The sequence below is a fragment of the Phyllostomus hastatus genome, unplaced genomic scaffold (assembly GCF_019186645.2).
Source record: "Phyllostomus hastatus isolate PE091 unplaced genomic scaffold, TTU_PhHast_1.1 phas_scaffold_60, whole genome shotgun sequence".
Classification (NCBI taxonomy): Eukaryota; Metazoa; Chordata; class Mammalia; order Chiroptera; family Phyllostomidae; genus Phyllostomus; species Phyllostomus hastatus.
This window is the reverse complement of record NW_025334038.1, coordinates 15321626-15336631: the sequence shown is the minus strand read 5'-3', so window position 1 is coordinate 15336631 and position 15006 is coordinate 15321626. Positions and strand designations below refer to the sequence as shown.

The window sequence follows — 15006 nt, the reverse complement described above, 5'->3', positions numbered from 1 at the left end:
CAGATCTAAGAAAAACAGCACGACCCATGACAAAAAAATAACTGATAATGTGTACTTCATTTAAATTGAGAACTTCTGATCTGCAACAGAAACTGTTAAGAGAATAAAGACAAGTCAAAGACTGGCAGAAAATCCGTGTAAAACACATATCTGATAAAGAACTAATATCTGACAAAGAACTCTTAAAACTCACAATAAAAAACAGTTACAATAGGGCAAAAAGTCTGAATAGGCACCTCACCAAACAAGGCATACAGATGGTAGATAAATATGCAAAAAGATGTTCAACATCACATATCACTAAGCAATTTCAATTAAAGCCATAATGAGACATAACTATTAAAATGGCTAAAATAGAAAACATTGACAACACCAAATGCTGGAGAGGGTGTGGAGCAACAAGAACTCTCATTCACTGCTGGTGGGAATGCAGAATGGTAAAACCACTTTGGAAGACAGTTTAGCAGTTTCTTATAAAACTAAATATAATTTTACAATTAGGTAAAGCAATCGTGCTCCGAATATTTACCCAAATGAATGGAAAACTATCACACCAAAAGCTGCAGACAGATGTTTATAGCAGTTTTACTGCCCAAACTTGTAAGCAACCAAGATGTCTGTCAACAGGTGAATGGATTTTTTTAAAAATCCATGGTACATCCATACAACCGAGCATTATTCAGTCAGAAAAAGAAATAGCTATTAAGCACAAAAAGACATGGAGAAACCTTAAATGCAAACTAACTGAAAGAAGAAAATCTGAAGAAGTTATACAGGAGAGGGAATACCCCAAAAGACAGGAATTAATTTATTAAAAATTGTGTATTTATTCTTACATGTTTAAACTTTAGTCACCTTCAAAGTGCTCTCCATTTGAAACAACACACACCTACCAACACATTTTTTCCACGGCTCAAAACAGTTTTGAACCCATCAATTTTGATGCCTTTTAGTGCTTCTGCCATTTTTTGTGTCACCTCTTCCACATTGGCAGAGTTTCCCTTTGAGGACTTTTTTCATTCAGGGAAACAAAAATAATGTTACTTGCAGCAAAGATCAGGTGAATAGAGAGGGTGGGGCACATAGGTCATGCTGTTTTTGGTCTGCTGAACACTCAACACAATGTGGGCAGATGCACTCCTAAATCACCTGTCATGAAATGGCAAATGCATTGAGTCTTCAAAAAAAAACTCACTGAAGTCAAACTCAGCGTCTCACAACAATGCCAACTGGTACGCTGATACAGATAGGCTACTAGAACACTGACCTAATGGAGAAGCCTGTACTACAAGGGGCCTGGCCTCCAGAAGATAATTCTGTTTTGGGGGGTACCCCATTGTATGTTATAATTCTGAAAAAAGGCAAAACCACAGACAGTGAAAAAACCTGTGGTTGCCAGGGGATTATAGGGAATGAGGGTGGGAGGGACAAATAGGTGAAGAAGAAGGGATTTTTAGGGCAATGAAACTAATCTATATGAATCTGTAATGGTGGAAGTATGCCCTTATACATTTATTAGGACCCATATAATATAACTTAAACAATGAACCCTAATGTAAACTATGGACTTTTAATAATAATGTTATCAATACAGGTTAATTAATTTTTAAAAAGCTATAGCCTAAAAGTAGAAGAAAATTTAAAAATGTAACAAATATCGAGCTCTCAGGAGGTTTGTGTATAATGTGTGCATATGTGGATGGGGTTGGCAAGAGGGTCTGTTTTTAGATGGTAACTCTCTTTGTTTTATAAAATCCCACTATGACAGAAATCATTAATAGACTCCACACAGAGACAACCCAAATATTATTTCTTATAAAAACAAAAATAAGGACTAGAGCCTAATTATCTCCTCATGAAGTATCTCCCCTCCCCAGGTTTCCAGCCTCTGTAAAGAGTATGAGTTTTTGTTAGCTACACTGTTTCCCCCAGTCCATCAAGTATCATTAGGGAGTCTCTCAGATTTGCCCCCTCCTCTCCTTGACCCTATCAACAGCTCAATGTATGTGCCATATCAACTCAAGGAGTAAAGCAATAGCCTGTCTGTTTGGGGGCTCTCTACCAACTGTGGACAGCATGCCTCTCAACTGCCTGTGAGTTAAGTGTCTTCCCCTCACTTACCAATGCAATCTGAAGACCACATTTCTTCTTTTTGTCCCGTAGTGCAATTCAATAAATTAGTGCTCATTATGTACCAAGAGCCAACTTTTTCTGTGTTCTTTTATTTCCCTTTTAATCAAAACATAGCTCTGGCTGTAATCCAGTAGTTTAATCCTCCATCTAGCCAGTATTATGTTTTAAATGAAAAATTTCAGTAAACTCAATGCCCTGGCTGGTGTGGCTCAGTGGATTAAGTGTAGGCCTGCAAACCAAAAAATTGCTAGTTCAATTCCCAGTCAGGGCACATGCCTGGGTTACAGGCCAGGTCCCCAGTTGAGGACACATTAAGAGGCAACCACACATGGATGTTTTTCTCCCTCTCTTCCCCCCTCTAAAAATAAATAAATAAAATATTTTTTAAAACTTTTATTAAACTCAAAATCTCTGCTATTCTATCAATGAAAACCCTCTATGTTCTTCAAAGACTATGTGAAATCCAACTTTTCCAGGAAACCTTAATCATGCCCAAATATCTCAGTCTAAAACCTTTTCTTTCCTTGAAATTCTGAAGAACTTATAACTAATCTCCACTGAAAATGATAATAGGCTTTGTGATACAGACATTTACTTAGGAAAACTCCCTTTCACAGGAAAGCAAGCTCAGACCACAAACTATTTTTGTACAACTTCTTTATTAATAATTTAATGGCACTAAGCTTCTATTTCTGAGAATCAAATTCTTTACCCCAAAAGAAATTGGCTTCACACTGAGCAAAAGATAAAGCTGATATTAACAATCCCCACTATTAATTATCTTACAATTTAGTAGCACCATACTTGAGTTTAAGAATGACAAACAAAACTGCAGCTTACTTAGATATCTCATCAAACCAATACCAGTATTACCTTAGTGGTATATGATTACTAAGGAACATCTCAGCTGTACTAATCAACTCTGCTGTGGTCTCATGAGCAGGATCAACTATGAAAACCTGTAGGGGAAAGGGAAAGGAACACATGAAATGGCATTTATTAAAATGTTCTCCAAATAGGCCTGTCTTTCCCACCTCCGGACCTTTGCGGTCCTTCCTTTTGCCTGGAATGCCTGTCCTCTTCTGCCTAGACAGTTTTTACATACCCTTTAATACCCCACTCAAATGTCACCTGCTCTCTCTACCATCCCCTGCCAGCCGCATCCTGCCTGTTCCTATTTCAGTGGCTCTGCGAATGCTGGCAGTACAGCCCTGAGCAATCTACAGCTTATTTCCCAGTGCTCACTCAACTATCTTGCAGGATCAGCACTTCATGCATGTACCATTCAGTCCTGACCACAGGTTACTCTGCAGATGCTGTTAGAATTATTGCTGTTCTATAGATGAGGAGCCCAAGGCACAGAGGGGTTAGCAGCTTACCCAGAATAGAGCCAGAAGTCAACCCAGGCTTGTGTAAAGCCCAAACACCATCCTCCTACTCTCCCCCATCTCTTAGATGTGACCCTTTGCAGGGTCAGGGACCCTGTCTCATTTACTTTTCTCTGTCTGGGGCCCAGCACAGAATAAATGCTATGAAACTGAAAAATTTAAATTAAAATTAAATAAATAAAGAAATGATAAATAAATAAATAAATAACATGTCTCTGGGCCAAGAGAAATATCCTTAATCTTTACACTTGAAGGCCATATTTTTCTATCTATTCTTGAACCACATAAGACAAGAATCACACTAATAGCAGTCACCCTCCTTTTAGTTCAAAGAATGTGGCATTGAAAGGATACGGGGTTTCCTTATGGCCTATGCTAGTGAAATGGGAGTTATAGTCCAGATTGCTAACTCCTACTCTGTTACCACACCTTAAAAAACCCAAGTTTTATTAACATTCCCACACCAAAAATTCACATTAGATTTCTAAGGTTCTCTGAATTCAGACTTCATTAAGAACTCAGTTTTTTAAAAATTTTTCCAAGTCAAAATTTTATTATTTTTTAAAGTATATTTTATTAATTATGCTATTAGAGTTATCCCAATTTTTATCCCTTTAAATCCCCTCCCCTCTGCATCCCCCAATCCTCCAGCATGCCCCCCCACCTTAGTTCATGTCCAAGGGTTGTATATATAAGTTCTTTGAGTTTTCTGTTTCCTATACCATTTTTGAGCTCTCCCCATCTATTTTATGGCTATCAATTATGCTTTTTCTTCCCTGTACCTTTTCCCACCTATTCCTCTCTCCCCCACCACCCCACTGAAAACCCTCCATGGGATGTCCAGTTCTCAGATTCTGTTCCTGTTCTAATTGTTTGCTTAGTTTTTGTTTTATTTTTCTTTTCTTTTTAGGTTCATTTGTTGATAGTTGTGAGTTTGTTGTCATTTTACTGCTCATAGTTTTGATTTTCTGTTTCTTAGATAAGTCCCTTTAACATTTCATATAATAAGGCCTTGATGATGATGAACTCCTTTAACCTGACTTTATCTGGGAAGCACTTTATCTGTCCTTCCATTCTAAATGATAGCTTTGCTGGATAGAGCAATCTTGAATGTAGGTCCTTGCCTTTCATGACTTCAAATACTTCTTGCTTTCCAGCCCCTTCTTGCGTGCAAGGTTTACTTTGAGAAATCAGTTGACAATCTTATGGGCACTCCTTTATAGGTAACACTTTCCTTTCCTCTAGCTGCTTTTAAGATTCTCTCCTTATCTTTAATCTGGGGTAACTTAATGATGATGTGCCTCAGTGTGTTCTTCTTTGGGTCCAACCTCTTTGGGACTCTCTAGGCTTCTTGGAATTGCTAGAAGTCTATTTCCTTTGCCACAATGAGGAAGTTTTCCTTCATTATTTGTTCAAATAAGTTTTCAATTTCTTGCTGTTGTTCTTCTCCTTCTGGCACCCCTATAAATCAGATATTAGAATGTTTCAAGTTGTCCCAGAGGTTCCTAAGTCTCTCTTCACTTTTTTAAATTCTTGTTTCATCATTCTGTTCCAGGTGGATGTTTATTTCTTCCTTTTATTCCAAATCATTGCTTTGAGTCCTGGTTTCCTATCTGTTAACTATTGGTTCCCTGAATATTTTGCTTTATTTCATTCTGGGTATCTTTCATTTGTTCTTTCATTTTTCAACCAAGCTCAATCAGTTCTGTGAGCATTTTGATTACCAGGGCTTTAAATTCTCCATCAGATAGGTTGGTTATCTCCTCATAGCTTAACTTTCTTTCTGAAGTTTTGCTTTGTTCTTTCATTTGGTCCCTATTTCTTTGTCTCGGCACACCTATTAAGTTGTAAGGGGGTGGAGCCTTAGGTATTCACCATGGCAGGGCCCCTCCTTGCTGAGCTGCAGCGCTACCTATGGGAGAGGGGCCAGAGAGGGAACAATACAGTTCTAGCCCCCCTTTCCACCAAACTCTCCTGTGAGACTGGGAATTTCTCCCACGAAGGCAACCACCATAGTCCATAGTCAGCTCTGAGTCTGTTTCCCATTTAGCCAGCCCTGCCTGCACAGGCCACCACCTCGCCGTGGGTTCTCTCTGTCCACCGCCTTACTATCTGGTTGTTCTGGTTAACTGTTTCTTTAATTCCTTGGTTGTCCAAGTTCCATGCAGTTTGATTTTCTAGCACTTCTTGTGTTTATTGATTTTTTTAAAGAACCTTTTTTTTTAAGATTTTATTTATTTATTTTTAGAGAGGGAATGGAGGGAGAAAGAGAGAGAGAGAGAAACATCAATGTGCGGTTGCTGGGGGTCATGGCCTGCAACCCAGGCATGTACCCTGATGGGGAATCGAACCTGCGACACTTTGGTTCGCAGCCCATGCTCAATCCACTGAGCTATGCCAGCCAGGGCTGTTTATTGATTTTTGATTGGTTGTTATCCTCCTTTTGATTGTGCGAGGAAGTGAAGGGTTTCTACCTACACCAATCTTAGTTCTATCTTAGCTAGAACTTAGAATTCAATTTTTAAAAAATAATAGCTATCATTAAGTTTTCATGTGGTTTAAAAAATATTATCTCACTTAACAAAGTTCAGACATATGGTAAGGAGAAACATTGAAATTTTAACTGGGAAAGAAAAGAGGTTTCAAGAGTAAAGAAAGTATAGATGATAGTGACCCTTGAAAGTACCGTAGAAGCCAGCCTTCGCACTAACCTGCCCTTTATCTCTTTAGGAGCTAATAAGGCAAGAGAAAGAAATGAGAGGGAAACAGAGGGCCAACTAAGAACCCTCTTCCAACTGTCTACTCAAAGCCATGAAATAAGGAATAACAAATAGAAGCTGACAGAAAGACTTACTTAAAGGAATAAAGTGAACTATTAAATTTTAGGGGTTAAGATATTCAAGAAAAACAGTAGCAGCATACTCATCTTAGTAAAAAAGGAGAACTATTTTAAAACTAAAATAACACCACCTATATCTTCAGGTTAAGGATGAGAAGCATTTGCTAATACACTAACATCTCACAGGCCTACAAATGATTAATACATTTCAAAATCCTTCAAGTGTGAATATGGTGCTAGAAATAGAGTATATTTAGTAATGGGAGTTATGGGGAGAAGTGGTTGGTAAAGCAGAGAACTGAACATTCTAGATATGACAAAAAGCTAGGATAGAAGGCAAGGCAGACACAGCGCTCACATCCAGACACTAAGGAGTTTTACTCACCATGTTATGCAAGTTTTTTCTGATCTGCCGGATAACACCAGGAAAGGTAGGTCGAAGCAACTCTTGTAGACTGGAAGGCCATGAATTATATCTGGCATCAACCTCCAGATTGTTGATCCACTAGAAAAACAAAACAACATGGTACATACACTTTAGTCAGCATTAGTGAAATCTGCAGAAAAAAATTAGAAGACTTTAAAATATTTTGAGAAGAATTAAACTGGAAAAGACCATTTTCAAAAATATTAACAAGCAGAAAAATGAGTGACTAAAACAAGCCAAGAATAAAATATACTTGCAACCTACAAAAGCAATAAAGGACCAGTGTCAAGAACATGTACAGAAATGTTAATATATCAATACAAAAGGCAAGCAATATATGAGAAATGGAAATTAGTGACAAATATGAATAAGAAATTTACAGAAGAAATTCAAATGGTCAATCAACACAAGGAAAGATGTACATTGGCACTAGTCATCTGAGAAATATAAACTGAGAGCACAATAAAATTTCACACTCATTAAACTGAAAAAAATTTTAAAGTTGATCAAGATTCAAGTATAGGCAAGGATACAGAGCATTGAGAATCCTCAACCAATGCCAGTGTCTGGAACAGTCACTTTAGAGAAGACCTAATAATGTTGAAGAATTTATTACTACTCTACTATTAAATACTCTAGCTCTAGTTCTACCCCATATAAAGTCTACATGCAAACACAAAGAGAGAGGTACAAAAAGAGCCATTATAGTACTGCTTATAACAGCAAAAATTACAAACCACTTAATGCCCATAAAGAGAGCTGTGGATAATAAAATGATACGTGCCATTCATACAAAAAGGGCAGAATGGAATAGTATGAGTATAAATACCTTGCTCATGTAAACAGAGTATTTCTGGAAGGATATACAAATAACTGAAAATACCTGTTGCTTCTGGGGAGAAAAACTGAACAGCTGGGTGATGTGACTTCAATATAAACTCCTTTGTATATCTTAAATTTTAAATTTTGAATATGTAAAAGATTTTTTAAAAATCAGTAACATATAAAACTTCATCTGACAAAGATAGATCTACATGTATCAACCTACATAAGTCTTGAAAAAATCGTTGAATAATGAAGGAAACTGATGAAGGATACTGATAATGCATTTTCAAAATTTTAAAACATATAATAGGGAATAAAATGATAAAATAAAGAACAGAAGAAATGCACACCAACTTCAGAACCTGCAATGAGGAGGGAGTGGAACTGGGAGAGATACAAAGGGGGCTTTGAAACATTATTTTCTTCCAAGTAAACAATACATCTGACACAAAATAAATGTTAACATTTAGTAAGTATGATGATGGGTTGTTAATTATGTTAATCTGGTTAAATATTATTGTTAAAGATCTTTATGTTAAACATGGTTATTAATTGGTTATTAATTATATTAATCTTTTTACTCTTGGTAATTAAAAACATTTTTAACGGAAAAGTAAATAACACAGGTATTCACCAAAATAGCAGTTATATCACCAGGTGACAACTCAAATAATGACCATCTAGGTTCTATATTATTTCTCATTCAAAAAAATATCCCTAAAATAAATGCAGAATGGAAACAAAAGACAAAAAAGGACTGGAGTGTCAAGGGTGTATAAGCTTATCTCCAACACTGATCTCATTTTCACTTGACTGCCCTAGATAGCTCGATTTCCACCGCTTTCTTTTATAGATGTGAAGACAAAGGCCCATAGGCATCATATAGCAGATATTAACCTACATAAAGCCTTCCCAATATAAAATATTAAATTTCACTTAAGGAAGTTTATTAGCTAAAAAATATTTCTAAACAAAATCATTCAAGACTTGTATACAACTGAGAAAATACAAACTAAATACTCTTTCCTAAGACATGATCCACTGAATCACAGGGAGCTACAAAAGTACAAAAGTCACCATCTTAACCATATTAAACATATTAACTGAACTGTTTGGAGGATTTCAGAGCCTAATTTATTACACACACATAGTCCCACATAAGAAATTGTGGTAAGTCTTTGTTTGATGTGAACAAAAGAGATGGCAGTAATAACTTACCTCTTCTATAAAAGACAAGTGAGAAAACCCTAACAAAATACCTGGCCAGATGCACCTGGACACTCTAACAGAATACCTACCAAAATAGCAGGACTCCTGATGTCTACAGCATAGTCAGCCTCAGAGGGCTGGATATTTAGTTTCAGAATGTTATGCAAAGAAAGACCTTCTATTCCCAATCTATGTAGACCTTCCATGACCCGAGCTTCATTTCTCAATACATCAAACAGACTGGAAAAAAAAAAAGGTAGTTAGCAGAAAAAGATTTTTTTTAAAAATCCTTTCCATTAAAAAAATAATTGTCAGTTCAAACTCAATTTCCTATCAGACTAGTTGAGATACCAAAAAAAGGGCACTCTTTCCTTTGCTTCATCTTGTCAAAGTAAGTACAACAAAGCAGATAGGACTTACTTCTTGGTTCATGTTTATTTATACTTATCAACACATACATTTGTATAGAAATTATCTCTAATATAAACATACAATTTGAGGGCGATAATAATACTAAATTTGGATTTTACATTGCACATTTTTAAAAACACTATGGTAATCTCTCTATGTTACTGCTTACAACTAACTGCACATGAATCTACACTTATTTCCAAAGGGCTTAAGAGGAAAACACCAAAAAAAGAAATACTAGATTACATATGTTTAACATATGTTTCAATGTATCAATTTCCACAGGCACACAGACATATGACCACAGAAGAAGGTCTGGAAGAAGTCACACCCAACATGCCCTGGCTGGTGTGGCTCAGCAGACTGAGCGCCGACCTGCAAATGAATCAAAGGGTTGCTGATTCGATTCCCAGTCAGGGCACATGCCTGGGTTGCAGGACAGGTCCCCCCAGTAGGGGATGCATGAGAGGCAACCACACATTGATGTTTCTCTCCCTTTTTCTCCCTCCCTTCCCCTCTCTAAAACTAAATAAATAAAGTCTTAAAAAATAAAAGAAAAAGAAGTCACACCCAATAGAGGTTTGCTAGGGGTGTGGGGGTGAAGTGAAGAAGACAGGATAGACTTTTATTTTTAGTTCCTTTATTTTTCTATATTACTTAAAATTGTTTTTAATGAGCAAGTATTCAGTTTGTAATACTCTAAAAATTTAAAACATATACATTTTTAATAAAAATAAGAAAAACAAATATAGAAAATCTTTCAAAGTGTCCTTTACTAACTATTCACTAGTTCTGTTTCAAAGCAGTATGTGAACATAAAGCTCAATATCATACTGGAGAAACTATTTCTGCTGAAACACCAGCAATAGCTTTTGTCTTTACTATTATGAAGCCACAGTGTCAACTTTGTCAATTTTAATTCCAAGGATAAAACTTGAATTCCACCTGACTGTCCAACCCCTCCCAAAATTCATTAGAACTATTTAGAGCAATTTAGCCCTAAGTCACATTTTGACAAAACAAAAAAGTATGTATTAAAAAAATATATGTAAGACAGAACACTTGCTGAAACAGCAGAGGCTGCAATTGGAATAACCCTACTTTACCCCATTCTCAGAGCAAAAAAGCTGCTCTTTTCTGTTTTCCTAGTTAACAGGAAAACTACAGCTTCTAAAAAGGCATTCCTGAAAGACATTTGAGCCTTAAATGACCAGGGCCTTAAATGAACATCATGTTAAAAAAAAAAATGGCAAGGTGTCATCCTACTCATTCCAGTCAGAACACAGACCTTACTTAAATGCACTCCCCCTGAGCCTGGTGAGCCATCAGGCTTGGCAACATGCCACATCAAAGAGAACAATCTGAATGCACCACAAGGAACTGTACATTATAAAAACTTTTCAGAGAATGGGAAATATTATCCATACCTGAATATATCCTGCGTATCTAAATCAATATGAAGTCCATTGATGAACAGTGCTGAATCTCCAGGCTGTAATCCTAAAGTTCCCTTGAAATACTAAAATATTTTTAAAATTATTAAGGAGCAGAAAGAGAATGTTTAACTGAAATTTGCATGTTTCTGGCTTTATTATGTGTACAAATGTTGGTATCCTCTAATGTACCATAGTAAACCCTAAGATTGGACAAAGATTTCCTTTCATGCACTCCCATTCGGATTTACTATACTCTCTAGTAAAACTGCTGGTTTATGTGGTATACACCCCTCCTCCGTTCTACCTCCCTTCCTCCTCACAACATTAATTAATACAACTGTTTCCTATCACAGGGGTGGGGGGCAGTAAATTAGCCACGTGCTAGTCACTTTTCATAATAGAGGACTTTTACTTTTCCCTGCATGTGATGCCAAACAAGGTAGTGACAACATCAATAACAGCTAAGCCCTCTTGATAAAGTCCAGGGATTTATCAAAAGGGTTTCAAAACTCCATACCTCCCTTCAACTTTCAAACTAAGGCACACCAAGGAACTGTGAATTGCTGTACTAAGAATAGCACCTACTTGCAATCTACCTCCCCAAAACCTGGCCTCCATGACGGAAAGGGGAGCATTTTCTCCAACTACTGCTCCCTGAGACTGTTGGCCACCCTGGTTCTCACAGGGGGGAGGAAGGACAGGGACTTCTGAGCTCCTTCCTTTTCCCCAGCAGTCAGTAGACTGAGAGAAATAAACTTAAGATCTAATATTGCATGGGAGAAATACAAAACAAAAAAAAAAAAACAATGAGGAAGCCATGGCTTGTGCTTCTTTGCACCACCAAGATTAAATGTCAAGCAAGGTTAAGGGGATAATGAAGATCTGTATCAATTAGAATTAAAATTTCTTACATGGAACAGAAAAACTCCATGTCTACTAACTCCCAGGCAGTGAGTATGAAACCCTTTGACTGTAAGAACAGTAGACTCTGACCTGTTAAACACAGCTCACATTTATTTGTAGATCTGGCTGTTGGTAACACAGGTGGGTTCACTTTCTGAAAATTCATCACACTAAAATTCTGTGCACTTTTGTATGTGTTTTATATTTTATACTTTAATAAAGTATTTTACTCAAAACAACAAAAAATTCATGATGTACTGCCCTGACTGGTGTGGCTCAGTGGGTTGGGTGTCATTCCACAAACCAAAAAGTTGCTGGTTCAATTACCAGTCAGGGCATATGCCTGAGTTGCGAGCCAGGACCCCAGCTAGAGGCATGTGAGAAGTGACCAATTGATGTTTCTCTCTCACATTGATGTTTTTCCCTCTCTGTCTCCCTCCCTTCCCCTCTCTTTAAAAGATAAATAAATAAAGTCTTTTTTAAAAATTCAAGATATATCAAGATATGACCTATATAATTTAATGTTTTATCTTCCTGGGGGTGAGGGATCCCTAATAGTAGATTGAACATACGCCCTTTTTCTTCCCTTTTGAAACTTTCTTGAAATGTCTGTTGTTGTTGTTTTTATAGGGACTCTCTTAAAGTTATAAATCCACAATGACAAATAGAATAGAAAATAAAAAGGGCAACTAATTTTGGAAGCTGAAAAGAGACATGTGAATAGCAGTGTCCTAGTAATCCTGAGAAATCTGAATGCTAGGTTGACAGCGGAAAAAGCCAACAGAAACACCAGGAATTGAGAGCACAAAGAATGCATGTGTGAGGGGTAATCATTAGGCTAAAAATGAGTTCTGACAGAAAGCCTTTTTAAAATAACAACACTTAGATTCTCCTGATTCCACATAGTAGGTGAATGGTGTCATGAATCCCTCTACTCCAAAAAAATGGAGGCTCATCCTGGAAAGAGTAAAACAGAGAAAATGGGAACTATGAGAAATGAAACGCAACTAAGGTTGGGAATCCCACACTGAAAATCGGGTACTGAGTGGAAATACTGAGTGCTCCTCCACACTAGACCTCTACCACTCTGGCAGCCTGACTTCATCCTTTAGATGGAAGACTAGAAAATCCTTTTCTGGAGACCAAACAGCTTGAAGGAAAAAGTTTAAAGATACTGTCGCTGGGGCCCCAGCGAGGCAGCTAAGTTGGTTGAAGCATCATCCCATATACCAAAAAGTTGCAGGTTTGATCCCTGGTCAGGGTACATACCTAGGTTGCGGGTTCGAATCTCGGTCAGGGTGCATACAGGGGGCAATTGATCAAAGCTGCTCTCTCTCTGTGCACCCCCCCACTCTAAAATCTATAAACATATCCTTGGGTGAGGCTTAAAAGAATATATACTGTCACGGGCATTCCCTTAGAAGAGGCCATTCCAGGATAGCCTACAGTCAAAAACCCTTATCTTTAGTTATTCCAATCAGCTCTTGACTACCTCATTCTTCAATATAAGCAGCCTGTCATCAATCACCAGAGATCCTGAAAAGCCTCTAACATTCAAGATAAGAGATCAAAACTAAAAGAAAGGATCATTAAGAAGAAACAGACTATGCAAAGAAATAAAAATATAAACATGCACCATTGCTATATTCAGAAAGATATGAGAACCCCTTAAAAAAAGAATACAAGAACAATAACCCTTGGACATTAAAAATGTGACAATTACAGAAAAAATCTCAAACAACGAACTGAAAATCTTTCCCAGAATATTTAAAGGTAAAAGACAAAAGAATTGGAAAATAGGAAAAAAAGTCCCAAAACTAAACAAAATTATTTTCCAGGCACTCTCCCAGCTGGGAGCACAACCACGCCTCTCTTCCTTCTCAAGCATGTATCTTGTAACCTATAAAGGTCCCCACAAGACTTGCAACCAGGGGAGTAATGGGCAGATGCAGCTTCTCTCAGGTTAATCACTTGTACCTGCCTCTAAGGCCCCCTTTTTTTTGGCCTTTCCAGTGAGCCAAAGCAGCCTCACCTGGATCATGTCTTTCCTCCAATATTTCCAGAGAGTCAAAGTAGCCTCGCCTAGGTTTTCTCCTATTGCTTTTTCTATCCTAAGTCCTTCTTTGTTTCACTGTCCCCAGCTTTAATAAACATGGTCTCAAAAAAAAAAAAGGAATGATTTTGCAGATTTAAAGGACCTACCAACCACCCAACAGTATAGAGACTTTTTAAAGTGACATATAATTGTGAAATTTCAGATTACTAGGGTAAAAGAAAAGATCCTAAATGATTCTAGAAAGAAAAACAAGATCTCATACAAAGGCTTCACTTCTCAATAGCCAGAATGGAAATTAAAATTATAAGTAGCAATGACTTCAAACATCTAAATTACTTCCAAACTAAAATTCTATACCCAGCCAAACTATTAATAAAAAAATGAAAATCTGATTTCTCAGAGTCTGAAATTTGCCTTGCATGCAACTTTTTTCATGAAGAATGATGATTTGGAATCAAGACCCAAGATGGCAGAGGATGAAGTATAAGCTACACTAACCTTCAACCAGGACCAATCTGAAATTACAACTAAATTGTAAAGAAATCATCCAAAAGTACTAACTGAACACCAGTTTGACAGAAGCCTTATAAACAAGGATACATAGGGGAAAAATAAAACCACTTCACCACAACGAGACTCGGAGGGAGTACGAAGGAGGCGTGACCAGATTGGCTGGGCTCCCACAGGCAGCAGCTGAAGTGCCAGAGGGATATTTCAGCAGCCAGGGGTTTCCTCAGAAAAATGTTGGGTCTAAAGCCCAACCTGGGCTCTCGAGCCTAAAGCACCAGAGCCTGGAAAAGAACCCAAATAACATATGGCTGTAAAAAGCAACAGGGTTTCTGTCCTCCAGAAAGAGATGGCTGGAGATACAGAAAACTTCTTCAAGTGCCAACACAGAAAATTTGGTTTGCAGCCACTTATCCTGGGCTCTGGCAGAGTGGACTACAGAAGCGTGAGAATAGTCTGGGGTTGGTGGTTCAGGGGAGAAAACTAAATTAACAGCCACCAGGATCCCTGTGCCGAGTCATGCCCCATACTGCAGAGCACTCCCCTCAAAGTGATATCAGCCTAAAGAGAAACAATAGCCCCATGAACAAAAATTACTCTGCCCTACCCTGTAGAGCTTAAGCTAGGCTGCTGTGTACACCTTGAGGCTATATCACTGATTAAGTTTAACAACTAAGCTGGAACTCTGGGAGCTCTGAGACTTTAGCTAATGGTACCCTGTGCTAGTAAAAGGGAGACTTGGTGTACAGCCTGGTTCTTTCTGCACAAAAACATGCCCAACAGAAAAAACCAAACTCTGTGGATCACTGATGGCTTGAAACAGGTTGCCTAGGACCAGTCACAAGCAACATATGACAAAGGCCTACACCAGA

At 37.6% G+C, this 15006-nt stretch overlaps 1 protein-coding gene across 4 annotated transcripts in view; it reads right to left on the bottom strand.

The window, feature by feature from the left end:
* The window catches only part of UGGT1 (UDP-glucose glycoprotein glucosyltransferase 1), a 184647-nt gene that overhangs the window by 101174 nt on the left and 68467 nt on the right, over window positions 1-15006 (bottom strand). For all 4 annotated transcript variants that reach the window (XM_045825843.1, XM_045825844.1, XM_045825845.1 and 1 more), the window contains 4 exons: window positions 10660-10751; window positions 8911-9061; window positions 6746-6865; window positions 3007-3092 (listed from right to left, as the gene is read on the bottom strand). In XM_045825843.1, the coding sequence (XP_045681799.1) occupies window positions 3007-3092; window positions 6746-6865; window positions 8911-9061; window positions 10660-10751 (449 nt within the window). The remainder of the gene's footprint in view (window positions 1-3006; window positions 3093-6745; window positions 6866-8910; window positions 9062-10659; window positions 10752-15006) is intronic.